Source organism: Orcinus orca, chromosome 3 (assembly GCF_937001465.1).
Source record: "Orcinus orca chromosome 3, mOrcOrc1.1, whole genome shotgun sequence".
NCBI lineage: Eukaryota > Metazoa > Chordata > Mammalia > Artiodactyla > Delphinidae > Orcinus > Orcinus orca.
This window is the reverse complement of record NC_064561.1, coordinates 155,676,871-155,691,993: the sequence shown is the minus strand read 5'-3', so window position 1 is coordinate 155,691,993 and position 15,123 is coordinate 155,676,871. Positions and strand designations below refer to the sequence as shown.

At 34.0% G+C, this 15,123-nt stretch overlaps 2 protein-coding genes across 11 annotated transcripts in view; one reads left to right on the top strand and one right to left on the bottom strand.

Annotated features, from left to right (window-relative positions):
- Window positions 1-15,123, top strand: part of SKP2 (S-phase kinase associated protein 2) — a 216,064-nt gene that overhangs the window by 45,370 nt on the left and 155,571 nt on the right. For 2 of the 4 annotated variants that reach the window (XR_004481353.2, XM_033421265.2), the window contains exon 10: window positions 11,491-11,515. The exons of 1 other annotated variant lie outside the window; for it this stretch is intronic. Coding sequence is in view for 2 of the 3 variants with exons in the window: in XM_033421265.2 (XP_033277156.1) it covers window positions 11,491-11,515 (25 nt within the window). In the remaining variant the exon portion in view is untranslated. Of the gene's footprint in view, window positions 1-4,845; window positions 5,082-11,490; window positions 11,516-15,123 lie in introns of those variants that run through there. One more of the 4 variants, XM_033421266.2, reaches the window with a different exon arrangement.
- Window positions 1-15,123, bottom strand: part of NADK2 (NAD kinase 2, mitochondrial) — a 46,437-nt gene that overhangs the window by 6,660 nt on the left and 24,654 nt on the right. For 6 of the 7 annotated variants that reach the window (XM_049708012.1, XM_012531650.3, XM_033421264.2 and 3 more), the window contains exons 6-10: window positions 14,473-14,609; window positions 9,559-9,637; window positions 6,527-6,592; window positions 5,081-5,176; window positions 129-184 (exon numbers count right to left, since the gene is read on the bottom strand). In XM_049708012.1, the coding sequence (XP_049563969.1) occupies window positions 129-184; window positions 5,081-5,176; window positions 6,527-6,592; window positions 9,559-9,637; window positions 14,473-14,609 (434 nt within the window). The remainder of the gene's footprint in view (window positions 1-128; window positions 185-5,080; window positions 5,177-6,526; window positions 6,593-9,558; window positions 9,638-14,472; window positions 14,610-15,123) is intronic. The other variant, XM_004266000.4, reaches the window with a different exon arrangement.

Here is a 15,123-nt window from a genome sequence, read left to right as displayed (position 1 = left end):
TATTGAAAAAGGAAAAGGGGAAATATCTTGATTAAATAAAATATTTTATAATGTACAATACAGCTAACATACAATAAAATATATTTAGCATATTATAATATAACATATAAGAGCTATTTGGTACTCACCAATATTTAGAACATCTTCCACAGCCTGAGGTGCAACCCTGTTAATATTGAATGACCTAGAAACAAACACCATATACATCTTTTCTTATTTTAGTTCTAAAAACATACGAAAAATGAAAAAGGAATAATCTACTTAATGTACAGAAAACTCTTAGAAATTATCAGGAAAAAAAAAAAAATGACCAAAAGACAACAGCCACCTTATACAGTTTTAAAAAGTGGGCAAAGTATATGGGCAAATAGTTCATGGGTCTATATGAAAAAAATGTTCAATCTTACTCATACTTGAGGAAATACATATTAAAACAAGATTTTTCTCAGATTTTAAAGATTAAAAACTGACAATGTATTGACATGGGTATGAGAAAAGAAGTGTTCTCATATACTAATGGAATTATAGAGATTGCAATTGGAGGGCAATTCTGCTCTATTAAGATTTAAAATGAACATATTCTTCAACCTAGTAGTTTATCCTAAAATATATTTGTACATATAATACACAAAGACAAATACAAGGATATTTACTGAAGCATTATTTATAATAGCAAAACAACTGGGAAGCACATAATAGCAAAACCATAGGAAGCTGGGTAAATAAATTATATTATAGCCACTCAGTAGAATACTATGTAAATATTAAAAAGGCTAAAATACAACTATATGTACTGATAATGGAAAGATAACGATATGTTAAGTTAAAAAACCAAAAGCATTATATGGTATGTATGTGTGCATATATATATAAAACTTACCTGTTTTACTTATATTAAAAAAATATATGCATGTACAGAGTGGTTATATCTGGAGATTAGTACTAGAGATATGAAGTGAAAGAGACTAACTTTTTGTTGTATACTCTGTATTATTTAACGTATTTTAAAATGTGTATTTCTTCAAATTATAAAATAGTTTCTGAAGATGAGAAATCTTTTACTAGCAAGATGGCTTGCTTAACCACTTAGGAACAAACATTAACACAAACATGAATAACTTTTTTTTAAAATTAATTAATTAATTAGTTTATTTTTGGCTGCGTTGGGTCTTCATTGCTGCGCGTGGGCTTTCTCTAGTTGCTGCGCGTGGGCTTTCTCTAGTTGCGGCGAGCTGGGCTACTCTTCGCTGTGGTGCGCAGGCTTCTCATTGGGGTGGCTTGTCTTTGTTGAGAAGCACGGGCTCTACATGCACGGGCTTCAGTAGTTGTGGCACATAGGCTCAGTAGTTGTGGCGTACAGGCTTAGTTCTGCGTCATGTGGGATCTTCCCGAACTAGGGCTCGAACCCGTGTCCCCTGCACTGGCAGGCGGATTCTTAACCACTGTGCCACCAGGCAAGTCCCTCAATAACTTTTAAAAGAAGCTCTGTGCTGGGGTCTAAAAAGATGGTTAAGGAAAGGTTTTTAGAAAAAAAACTCTTCCAGGTAATTTGGAATTCTGCCTCTAACTCTTCTTACTCTTCTCAGTAGATAATCCACACGAACAGGCACAATGTTGCATAGTCACACAATTCCTAAAAAATCTAAAATCTGGCCCTTGCCTTTCCTATTTTTCACCATTATCTGTCCTCCAATTTCACATTCCAAACACCCCAGGCTCATTCTCGCCTCTGTACCTTTGCTCATACTCACTATGTGGTATAAAGCAAAATACTTCGAGTGTTCTGACTTTCTTATTGTTTACTATGAGGTTCACAAAACCTATCTCATTCGCATTACTGTCACACACTACAAGACATAAGGCACTTTAGGCACTACCTGGCTCACAGCAAGAACTCAACACTGAATGAAAATGTCAAATGTAAGGAATATGTATGAGTTATACTCTAATTCCTCTGAATATACGCATTACTGAAAGATACTGTTTTGGAATTATACTTTAAATTAAAAGTCACATAAAAATAAGCTATTTATTAGGGTGCCACTGAATTAAAATATGTTTAGGGCAAAAGATATTAATGACTTATATCTCCTTATTGTAGTTAAGACTTAGTTTAAGAGAACGGAAGTCTTGTAAGACATGCTCTAACGTTCCTAGAACTATGACTTATTAGAGATACCACAAATCAACACAAACTAAGTTCTCTGAATTGGGGTTAAATTAAAACTAATTTCCTGTGGTTGTAATCTAAATCTCAGCCAATTCACTCTACCTTTAGGAGTGGTTTACATTCTATATCAAAGACAAACTATATGCCAAAGCAGGTGTTAGCTAGCACACAACTTTTTCCTTCGATCTACAACCTTCACCATTCTAAGAGTTCTGATTTGAAACTGGACATAACTTCTACTAAAGACAACCAAATTGAAAGACAAAGAGTCTCATATCTTCATCAGCTAGTAAAACTTTCTCTTAAGAACAGCTCCTCACCCTTAATTAAGTCTGCTAGGGCAGAATGTATGGAGGAGGACTGGCAACAGTCTTAAGAACTCATGGAAACATAAATAATCCCGCTCTGTGGAACTTCTCCTAGTGTGTGCTAGAGATCACATCCCACACTGGGAAGAGGACTGAGATGAGAATGCAACAATGCAGAGACACTTGCTATGCAACATAACCATTACATCCTATGTCTTGTGCAAGAATTTTTGGAAATGCAAAGATGGGATAGCTAATCCCTGAACTCTCTTCCCCCCCGACCCCGGACACATGATTAGGCTATATTTCCCACCCCCTCTTGCCACATAGCATGTAACTAAGCTCTAGCTAAAGGAACAAGCGTGGCTATCATGGGCAACACTTCTAAGCATGTCTCACAACCTCCCACAGGGAACCGTCCATGCTTTTCCTCCTTCTGTGGCTCATGAGGTCTACACCTTATAGTTAAGTCCAGAATTTAAGTCCTGCCTCCACCATTTATTAGCCACATGGCTTTGGGCAAGTCAGCCAACTTCTGAGACTTTTTAAACTCTATTAATGAAAATAAAATCACTTAATTCCAGAGTATTTTTGAGAATTTAAATAAGACAATATACTTACTTGGGACAAAGAAAGTGCTCAAAGATGGTACTGCAGTACGTTGAAATTAACATATAGAACATATAACTTTCCCTCAGTCCCTCTGGCCCCTAGGCTTCTCTTTTCTCCCCCTACTTTCTGAAGAGAAAAAGGATCAAAAGATACATGGGAAATGCAATCGTAACAAAAGAAATGTTATCAGTTATGACAGGGAGGAGAGTAGAACATGTTAGAAGCAAGTAAGCTACATAGGGCTGAGTAGAGAAGAAAAGGGACTGAGTTAACCAAGGTGGCAGGGACAGGATATAGTTAGAGAGACAGAGTTGGTTCTACACTAGACCATGGGAGACAAAGCAGACTTTAATAAGCAACACAGAGAAGACTGAAATTCTAGTCTCAGCCATACTTATTTAAATGCAACATCAACACAGGACTCAACTATAAAGTGTGTGGTAGGGGAAATAAAACTCAATTTTAAAGCATCCAAACTTAAAGTCAGTTTGATAAGCACTGTTTTAGCTATATTTGTGAGCATGTAGTCATTTATTCAAAAAGTATTTAAGTGACTTTGTATTAAGTACTGTGCTATGCACACAAAAAATTAAGCAGGAAAAAAAAAAAACACTAGTCACCATCCCATGTGCCTCAAGTTGCTCAAACTAACTGGGTATGAGCTTATCAGAAACTAATAATGTGCTAAGTGCTATAACAGTGTGATGAGGAAAAAGTGCTGGATAAGGGCAAAAAAGGGATCGATTAATTAGGCTTATGAAAGGAACTAGGTCTTAAGTAAAGGTTTCCTACAGAAAATGACATTTGAAGATTGGAATTTTCAGCCAGTGGATGGAAAGGGGAGAGTGTTCAGGCATTCAATGCAGGAAGAAGGTGCATTGAGCAAAAACAAAAAGCCCAGAGAGAACGTGGCTTGTGCTAAGAATTGCAAGTAGCTTGCAGTGTGTCCAGTGTGATGGGTTAGGGTCAGGCAGGAGTAGGCTGGCAAGGAGGTCATACTTAAAGGGCCTTATATGACAGTCTGAGCAATGTGAACATAGGAGTCAATGAAAGTTTTAAAGCACAGAAGGAAATAGGGAGATATACCTATATTTTAGAAATATTACTCTGTGGTAGTAGTATGAATGACAGCCTGAAGAATAAAGGGTGAGACACAAAGAATATTCACTGAAAAGATGGGGCCCTATACCAAAGAAATAGCAATAGAAACTGAAAAAGGGGGCTAGAGCTTCTGAATTATATCTGACAGGATTTAGAGACTGATAGGGGAGAAAAGGGAGACTCAAAGATAAGAACAAGGTTTTAAGGAATAATGTGTTTTCCTGAGAATATGATGTCAAGGTTAAGGGTGATACTATTAAGCAAGACAGGGAACACGGGGAGAACAACTGAAGACAATAAATTCAGTTTTAAATGTGTTGAATTTGAAATGCTATTGAAATCCTATGTAGTAAGTAGGTTTACAATATGAGTTTATACTCAAGAGAGAAGACAGCTACAGATAAAGGTCTGGGAGGCATGTGCATGTGTGTACTAAGAAGTAGAAGAGACTTCCCAGAGAGAGGTCACAGGGTAGACAAGTTGCAGGATGTCCCAGGTTATCTCCAGTTAGGCCTTGAATGCACAAACCTCCAGCATATTTTTTGGTACTGTACTTTGTTTTCATTTCTTTACTATTACTTGAAATGTTCATTTTTAAAAATATATAATCCCTCAAAACATTTCTCATTTTCTTTTTTCTCTTTACAAACCTAGTATGGGAAGCTAAAGAATGACCAGATCCAGGCTGCGCTATAATCTAAGAAGTCAAAGCCGGACTCCTGAACCCAATCAATGAGTGTAGCTAAACTGAGCCAACCGATATAATAACACCAGGCTAGCTACCTCTTGCATATTAGAGGCCTTAGATACACCAATATGAGATAGCAACTAAATTACATTACTTAAAGTATTTCACAAAAGTTGATAAGCAACATCTCAAGTTACTCACCAGGCCTTTGATCCTGTTCCAGTACACAAATTGAGCCCTGAACTCTTCTGTTTTTCCCATGGACCATCATCAACTGAAATCTCGTAGTAGGAAGCCCTGTGAATTGAGAATATAAAAGTGGATTGGCTGAACTTATGTCTCATGGTAAATAAGATAAGCATAGTCTTTCAGCGCTGATGAAATCTAAGTAGGCCAGCTTGACTCAGACATACCTGACTTAGTTGGCACACACATCATGATGCTAATTTCAATACTAATTAAGTGAAAAAAATTTTAAAATATCTGCATTTCTGCATCCCTCTCTGATCTATATGCGCCTCCTTTCTATCAATACTTTAACATTTCAAACAGGAGCTTCTTGTAAATTTTTACCTGGCATTGCTGCTACTGCTTTTATGGAAACATACAGAACCTTATTTCAGAATTCAAAAAGAAAATACCATTCCTAGGAGAGTTTCATTCTTGGTAGCTAGTCCTTGTTACATCTAAGTCTGCATCTAATCCTTCAAGTTACCAATAGTTTCTGCTAAACTCTTGTTTCTTAAGTTACATACTAATGTGCCTTTTGAATTGATAGTAAGCTAGCAGAGATAATGAAGTTCTAAAGAAAAATCTCAACCAGTCCTGGATCACTGGACGAAACTAGGGAACAAGAACTGTAATTTTTTAAAAGATTTATATTTCTTAGTGTATTTAATAAATACGGAATCAACTGAGTCTTCTCCCACCAGCAATAATGACACTATTCTTTAACTGCATGAATGTATAAATGATTTGCAACTATTCAAAGAGCTTTTGAAACACGTAAAAGCTTATTTTGTGAACTATATCTTAAAATAATGATGTCACTGGTCAACAATGGGTTACTTTTCTCCAGCAAATAAAAAAGTTAAAATAAACCCTTAACAAAATACAGCTTTTCAAAATAATGACAATTATTAGACATGCCTGCAAATACTAACATTCAATGGATAATTTATCTCTTATTCTAACCCTTTCATTTCTCCTACCAAGTTCTTGGTTTGTGAACATTTTACATGATATAACTCCATGTCATTTTTTCTCTAAAGTCAGCATTCTCTACAAAAATAAAAGATAGCAAGCCTAATATTCACATTTAATCTATTTCATAGCTTTGTTATATCTTCCTAGAAAATTAGGAATTTTAGGTACATTAGGAGCCTATTATACACAGACAAGCCATCTGAATCCATAGGAATGGCTGCTATTATGCCAGAATCACATAGAGCCAAATATTATAGGTAAGTGAGGATAGAGGAGAAGCAGAGGTGAAGAGAAAGGAAAGTATAGTCAGGTGAGAGACGTTGAGCCCAAAACAAGGAACAAATTTAGTGTCATTCCCACATGCAGGTTTATCAAGATTAGTCAACTCAGAGAATTTTGGCTTCAGGGAGATTATTTTTTTAAGGCAGCAATAAAACTCACAGTCCCTTTAGAGTGGGTATACTTCTTCTTAAATTGTCCACTGCTACAGCCCAAGAATAAGACATTCTAGGTTAGAACAAATAGGAGAAAAGAAAAAAAATTGGGCTTTTAAAATGTTCTTAAGTCTAAGAACATTATAAATGAGGCAGGAATAATATTGCTGCACTTCGTATTTTCCAAGCAAAGCACTTCAGTTTTCAGGAAGACCACAGTTCTATTGTATACACTGAAGAAGAGCACAGGCTTACCCTGGCTCTGTTATTTATTAATTGTGTGACTTGGGGCAATTTATTTCACTTCTCTGAGCCACAGACTTCCCTATAAAATGGAGATAATGAAAACATTTGGCAGGACTCAATATTTATTCACTCCATAAACATTATTAAGTGCCTATTATGTTTTAATAAGCACTGTGTTGGTACTGGGGATTTAATGGCAAACATAATAGACACGATCTTCTTGACGTTTATATTCTAGTAGGTAGGTCAGAAATTTTAAAGTAAATAATAATTACCAACTATTTAGAGTGCTGTTTTCTGCTTTAAGCAGTAAACGAGATGCTATGTAAGAAATAATACAAGATGACCTTTAGATAGCACTGCCAGTAGGAAGGCGTGGACAGGCAGGGGCAGTCCAAAAATTGGCAGTACTTCACAAGTTTTCATGACAACTCAATACAGGATCTGGAATCAGAAATTCTGGGTTTACATGATGTTCTGATGCTAATTAACTAAATATATGACCTTGGGCAAGTTATTTGAATTCTCCAAAGCTCAATTTTTCACTGATCAATACAACTACTTTTCTCACAGAGCTGCTATGAGCATACATGTGACAACTTACACAACATGCACAGTGCCTGACACATAGCAGGCATCCAATAAGTGTTCATTTCCTTTCTGCCTAAGGGTCTATGTCATAGAATCTTTAAAAATAAGTTCTAACATTTCCAGTAGTTAAATCTTTTTCAGTAGCATCAGAAGCCAACCCATTGCTGCCCTTATCTTAGTAAAGATATCAGGTGAGGCATCTAAGATCACAAAAAGAACAAGCATCAGACATCAGGGGTAAACCAACCAAATCACGACCACCACAAAAAATGAAAGCATTCAGTCTAAAACCTCCTAATGGGACTTCACTGAATTTCCAAAAAATCTATCAATTGACCCCAATTTTCCTCCTTTTATAAGTTATTTTTTAGTAAGTACAAATCATAAAGCAACACTAGTAGAAGCTCTCAGAAGTTATGACCTTTAAAATATACAAACAGAATAATGTAAGCCATTAAATGGCTTCCCTAGAATTAAGCATAAACTCACAAAACATCTTTACCTTTGTCATCTATTTATTTTAATGCAGACCTCCTCCAATCTCATTTTGAAGTTGTTCTCTTCTGCCTCTTTACCAATAATGACTAGATTATATCACTAATTAGAGTTACATTCTCTTCCTTCTCTCTTATGACACAAATGTATCCATTACTCATTTCCATGTTGTTTCAAACTTGATATGCTATATACAAAGTTTTTCTGTTGCTGCATAAGTCTTACTATATTAAATACATCTTCACATTTTACCATATTTTAAAGTTCTTTAAGTAATATATTTTTATTTGATTTCTTTGAAGAATACATTTTACTTTTAATAATTTTTAAATTATGTATTTTACTACCTTTATGTGAGATACCACTATCTTTACCTTATTCATCTTTATATCCCTAGTGGGTGCACAATGTATTTTATTGCATATGTTTAAAATTATATTAATAAAATAATTACAACTCAAAAAGATCATTCAAATCATTCTGTTGAATCAAGGCTTTGCTCTCTTCAGTACTACCTACCTCAGTTAAGGTATTGGCTAAAATGTGGCTTTTTTAAGACAAATTTCTCTTATCATAATTAAACTTCCTATAAAAGGATATGACTTATAATAAAGAGAATTTCAGAATATATGAAACTCTCAGTAAACTAGGGAATCAATTATGTGACCTTCAAAGGGTCACATGGTTCTGGAAGCAGGAAAGTAGGATATAGATTCATCTCTATCTTCTACCCCTAATTCACTTACATCAACAAAAATGAGAAGGAAAGTTCTAACATACTACCAAGAGTTAAATTAACTTTATATTATGGCAGTCACTTTATAACTGGTAACTGGTGTCACACAAAAAAATTTTTACAAAAAAATTCTACTGACCATTTAAGCCTAAATTATATTCAACACTCACAAAATAGATCTTATCAGTAATAAAATACTATATTTTTATATTCCTAGTCAAGAGCTTCACTAACCTTAATTTTTGGTAATGATGGTTACAAATTTTAAGCTGTCGATACACTTGCTTTATGATGTTGCACTAAGAAGGATCACTATTATCTATGTAGTATACTTGCCAAAAATGCTCATTCTGAATCTTACCATGCAGAGAAGGAAAAAAAATCATACAAATCTAAAAAAGGGAATATTCTACAAACCAATTGGCTTAGATCATTCAAAAATGTTAAAATCATAGATGACAAAACAGGGGTGGGGCTAAGAACTGTTCTTGCTTAAATCTAAAGGGCCATGATAGCCAAATGCGTTCTCCTTACCTGCATCCTGGACCAAAGCAAGCAAACAAATAAATCAGCATTAAAAAACATTACGACAGTCAGTAGGGCAATATTAATATGGACTGTCAATAAGATCAATGTTTTTTATCAATTGCAAATATATACCTATATATCATTCTCTTAAACATTTATAAAGCACCTATATGATAGATTAAAGGCTCTGAGAAATACTGCAGTAAAGAAATCTGAATAACTTTGTTTAACCCAGGGTTTCACAAACGTTTTTAGTAATAACACCTTCTTTCCTCTTAACATGTATTAACATGTACAAAGGTCTGGAAATATTTCATTAAATAATTCATTTCTCTTACTTATACAGTATCAATCATTCACAAATCTTAGGTTGTAGAAATAAATAGCTTAAAAATTACTAAAATATTAAAATTTCAAACTCAAGATCACAGGTTGAAAAGTACCTGGATGACAGACTCTCCCCAATGAAGACTTCATTTAGTGCTCTCACTGGCAAGAGCTGGGGTCCAGAAGCCTCAAACCCTGAAGGTAATGAAAGAAAAATCCAAGACAGCTCCTTAAATTTTAGAAATTTTATCATATAAAATTTATAAAATATTAATATATTCATATTTGTCTTTGTAGTGTCTATACCTTATCACTATTAACAGATAAATTAAATCATATTTAAAGTATTCATAATACAGACCCACAAAATCATCTAAACATTATGAAGCAATGAAGCCCCTGTCTCTCCAAAATAAACCTTAGGTCTTCTTGAAACAATTTTTCAAGAGTGATAAAATATATTTATCCATAGCATAAGATTCATGTGGTCGCACTTGACTTAGTTTTACTCTGGAAGCTTCAGAAGTAGAGACGATCAAGTACTTCCAAAGGAGAGCCATTCTGGATTTAAGCATCAAATTACATGAATGGCTCATATAGGAAACCAAACCAGTTATGTTAAAACTCAGATTACTTTTTCAAGTAGAAAACCTCAGGAGTGATTTTTAGCAATGGCAGCACTGGAGGAACAGAGCCACATCTCTTCTTATGACTCCTAAAAAAATGTCATCTATTTTTTACTCTATAAGGTTGTATGCACAGCCTAAGTGATCTTCCTTGATGATTACTTAAACATCACTCCATCATGCAAAATCCTCCAAAGAATTTCCACTGCTTTCTGGATCAAACTTGTGATTGTCACCTTCAAACGGTCTCTCTTACTTTTTATCTTTTACCAGTCTCCAAATGGAAATGCCAGGCCCTTCCTCTCAATGTCACCAGTAGCAGATTCATTGCACCCAAGTATCTCCTGGTGGGCAAGCACTATGGAACAAGTTCCCTTTTCTGTCTCCTCCACATCTTTTTCCTTAGTCAAAGCTTAAAAGTCCACCTCAGCTGTGGCAGCAGCTAGCCTCTAAGATGGTCTCCAGTGATTCCTGCCTCCTGGTATTCACATTCTTGTACAACTCTCCCTCTCACATCACACCAGGATTAGTCTATGTGACCAACGTATGGCAGAAGTGACGGTACGTCACTTCTGAGATTGGGTTAAAAAAAGACACCCTGGCTTCTACTTGGTCACTCTCTCTCTCAGATCACTTGCTCTGGGGGAAGATATTTCATAAGCAGTCCAATGGAGAAGCCAACATAGTGAGGAACTGAAGCTAACAGCCATGTGATGAGTTGTGACGCGTATCTTCCAGTACAATCTTGTCTTCAGATACTGCTGTCCCGGCCAACAGCTTGACCGTCACCTCCTGAGAGACCCTAAACTCAAACTAGCAAGCTAAGCCACTCTTGGATTCTTGACCTTCACAATCTCTGTGAAATCATAAATATTTTGTTTTAAGATGCTCAATTCTGGGGTAATTTGTTACATTTTAAGATTCTATGTTGTTACATTTTAAGATTCTAACTTTCCACCACTGTCACCAACACGACCACCAATCTATTATTCTCCTCTGACTTGTAGCCTATTTTTGTTTATTGAATATTAATTACATGCATCTCATATCTTTTGGATTATAACTGCTTAAAGTGGCCCAACTATTCTTTCGATTATAAGCTGTTGTTACAATACCAAGGAACCTTTTAAAACTTATTTGACTAAATTATGTAATGGGTTAACATTATCAGCTAAATCTCATTAATATAGTAGAAAGAATGTGACACAAAAAGGTATATAGAAAATTTGCTGTGTTTAATTGAATTTGATTGTACTTCAGACTGCAAAACCTAACTCTTGAAACTCTTAATTTGGTACTAGATATATTCACATTTTCACATCTGACAAGTTTTACCAATGTAAAAAGTTAAAATTTATTGTTTAAATTATTTTTCTTTGCATAGGGTAAATCACTAATGGAATGTTTTACATCTCCCCACAGATTTTCTGCAAATGCTCAACTAACAGTAAGTACTCACTAAATATTACTAATAAATCTGAAATCTCACCATCAAACTGTAACCATATCTTTTTATTTTATATGGTCTTGACTTTTTAACCTCTAGACCCGTTTTTCCTCATCCTAATTTTCCTTTCTGTATTGCACTTTTATTATGTGTGCTTGCTGAATTTCACTTGAAATCTTTTATCAAAGAAGGAAGAGAAAACGTAAAATTGCTTCGAGTCTCATTAATCATCTTAATTCTGCTTATATTTTCTTTCATGCTAATTGACTACCAAACATTATCTAATCATGAACTGTTCATTTACAACTTGCTTCAGCAGGACATAATAAGATGGACTCAATACCAATTAACAATTTTCTATCCAAGAGAATGCATTACAAAATTAATTATTAATTTGTATTTTTAAGTATAGAATTGTTATACTAGTGACAGAGACTGCAACCCTGTGCAATTCCCTCACACTGTCAGACTGTTAGACTATGCTTCCAGGTCTACTCACATTGGGTATACCTATGGGACTAGTAATGGCCAATAGAATATGAGCAAAAGTAGTGAAAAGGCCTGGCTCCTAAAACTTCCCTAAGGATCCTCCATGCTCTCACTGTCGTCTTCTCCCCACAAGCTACAGAAGACTCAGAGGCCTTAGAAGATGGTAGGAGCCATTGTTCAGAGGTTGCCTGAACACCCCTTGGACAGTGAGCTGAGCTCTAAATAAACCTTCAGTATGTTAAGCCACTGAGATTATGGGATTGTTTATCAAATCAATTCACTTATCCAAATTAATACAACCAGGCTTTCAAATAAGAAAGTTACTAGTTTATGTGATTAAAAGTTTTTTAAAAAATAATCAACCCTACCTTCCCTTGAAGGTATAAAGGTAATAAAAATGAATTCTTCTTCATTAACTTGTATACAAATATAACCTAGTTAATGATAGATAACACTAGATAGAAAATTTTATTTGCTTAAAAGTTAAATCATCCCTTTTGCAAGCTGAAGTTTAAAAAAAAAAACTAGGATTGTTTTTCTCTGTAATCTTTTGTTCTAAATTAGAAAGCGATCAGGGATCAAACATGGTGGTATATTTATAATCTCAAACCTACTTCTATATTCAAAAATCCCAAATGGCAGCTTCCTAGAAAATGTTCCCTGCCAACTTGAAGAGAATTTAAATAGCAAATATGAGATATCCTTGAAATCCTTCTAAATTTTTCTCAGAAAATAAAGCTCTTTTATCAAAAAAAACCCCAAAAAAACCCTCTAACAAGCCCACTAAAATAGTTCCTAGACATTGTAAATGTTATCTAATTGCTAATAACAATATTAATAACTAATATAAGTAAAGTAATTTCCAGGGTTATTATTGAAAAATCTGAAACTACTGTGATTCCAGATTCTTTATATATCAAAAAACCTGTTCCAACCACAATCACCACCAACACCACCATCACTTCCTTTCTGGAAGCTTGCAAGAGGTTTGCTTTATCCCTAGTATTCTGACATACCTTGGTGTGGGACCTCTTACCACTGACTATATTAAGTACTTTGTGGGTCCTTACATTCAAAAACTGGTGCCTAAGTTTTTAGGAATTTTCTTATATATATATTTTTTATTTCAAACATTTTCTGTTCTTTTTCTAGAACTAACACTAATGAGACAGGAACATCCTGAATATTACTAAGTTTATGTGTAATTTTGTTTCATATACATTAATTTAGCTTATAAACTAAAAACAGTGAATCTGAGATAGGAATCTGAGCAATGAATCTTTAAATACCAAGCTACATCTTTCCTATAATGCTGTTGGTGAAAAAAACCAAATCCTGAACATCTTTTGGAGACAGCAATAACTTCTTTTGGTGAGGTATAAAGTAAAATTTCTAGCTAAGATTTTAATATCTTAAAAAAAAAAATTTAATATTTACTGCAATCTTTCAAAAATGATAATAAGAAATCATATGCTTATGAATTACTTGAAAGATGTCTAGATTTTTTAAAAATAATTACTTAAAAACTTTCTAAAAATCAAATGATTTTTTTTTTCCCGGGGAAGAAGCAGCATCTTTAAAACATGGCATTAACTCAGTTTAGGAACATGTTAACCTATAAAGCTATAAATCACCATGAAAAACTCTGAAAAAAAATAAACATAAGTAAACATCAAGATACCATGACAAGACAGAAACAAAGACAGAAAGCAGATATGTAAAGACAGCTTTTGCTGATAAGTTTAGCCAAGAAATGAAATGCAGGAGGAAAAAATATCCTTTTATACAGTCCACAGACATTTAGGATATCTCTTGGGATCTTCTTGCATCATAAAAGTCTTACAGTTACTGGAAAAAGTGGGAAAATATTGCTAAATTATAATCCACAAATTAGCTCAAAACTGAGCATTCATCTTAACACAACAAAAAACCTGCATATCACCTTATGCTAATATTCTCTTAGCATCTTACACAAGTATTTGAAATGCAAATCTTAAAGCTGGGATGCGAAAATTTCCTAACAGAAAGATTCTAATCAATAACTAGAACCATGGTAAATATAATTAAATGTAAGTATATAAATGTATAATTATTATGAAATCTTTCACAGATTGGTTCATTTTCTTTCTACCATTTTCTTCTTCCTTTCTGACATTTCAAAGATTAAGGCCAAGAATCTTTCCCTAAATATCAACTATCCTCCTGGACATTTTATAGTCCTTCCCTAATCAATGAGTTTTCAAATCCACCCTAGAAAAAAATTTCACATGGAAATATGCTATATTTGTTATTTCAGAATCTAATCATAATAAATTTTACAACTCAAGTAGTTCATTGCACTTCCTTAAGTGTTGTCAGTGGCACTGAAATCCCATAATAATTATAAATTATTACTTCTAGAAATTAGAGATCAAAGGAACTATAAATTACATATTGCCCCAAACACACTTAATTCCCAATCTACCTACTTTCATCATGAACTCTCTCAATGTTGAAGGCTCTACTATGCTGATTCAAACTTAGCTGCTGTTCGTGAAGGTCCACAGGAACAGGGTTGATGCCAGTCCCTTCAAGGTATAACCTGATTCGCTGCCTCCACAACCATCTTAGAAGAGTGAAGGAAAAGCAAATTATATTAAAATAGAATAAATTAAACAAAGGATTAGACATTATAATTTCTCAAAATTAAAAAATTCATAATAAAAAACTAATTATTCCATGAACTTATTATACTAGAAACACCTAAAACCCACAGGTTCCTGATCAAAGACAGATTTAGATGTTTATTTCTCTTTTCTATTATAATGGCAATATCTAATGTACTTGTATAAAACCTCCCAAAAAACTTGAATTAAAGTCAAACTCTTTATCAAGTATTCATTAAATCCTATATACTTAGCTAATAGTTGTGTTTTGCTCATTGTATAACACATATATAAAAAAGAAAGCATTCTGAAATTAAAACACTATTATGTTAAGGTGGTCAGATTAGATAAAAATCCCTTCCCTAAAATTCTGTAATATTGTTTTTCTGTTTTTTACAATAAGAGTTCAATAACAAATATTATAACACTTAAGATTAAACCTAAAACTTAAATGACTTTTTGGTAAAAGTGAAG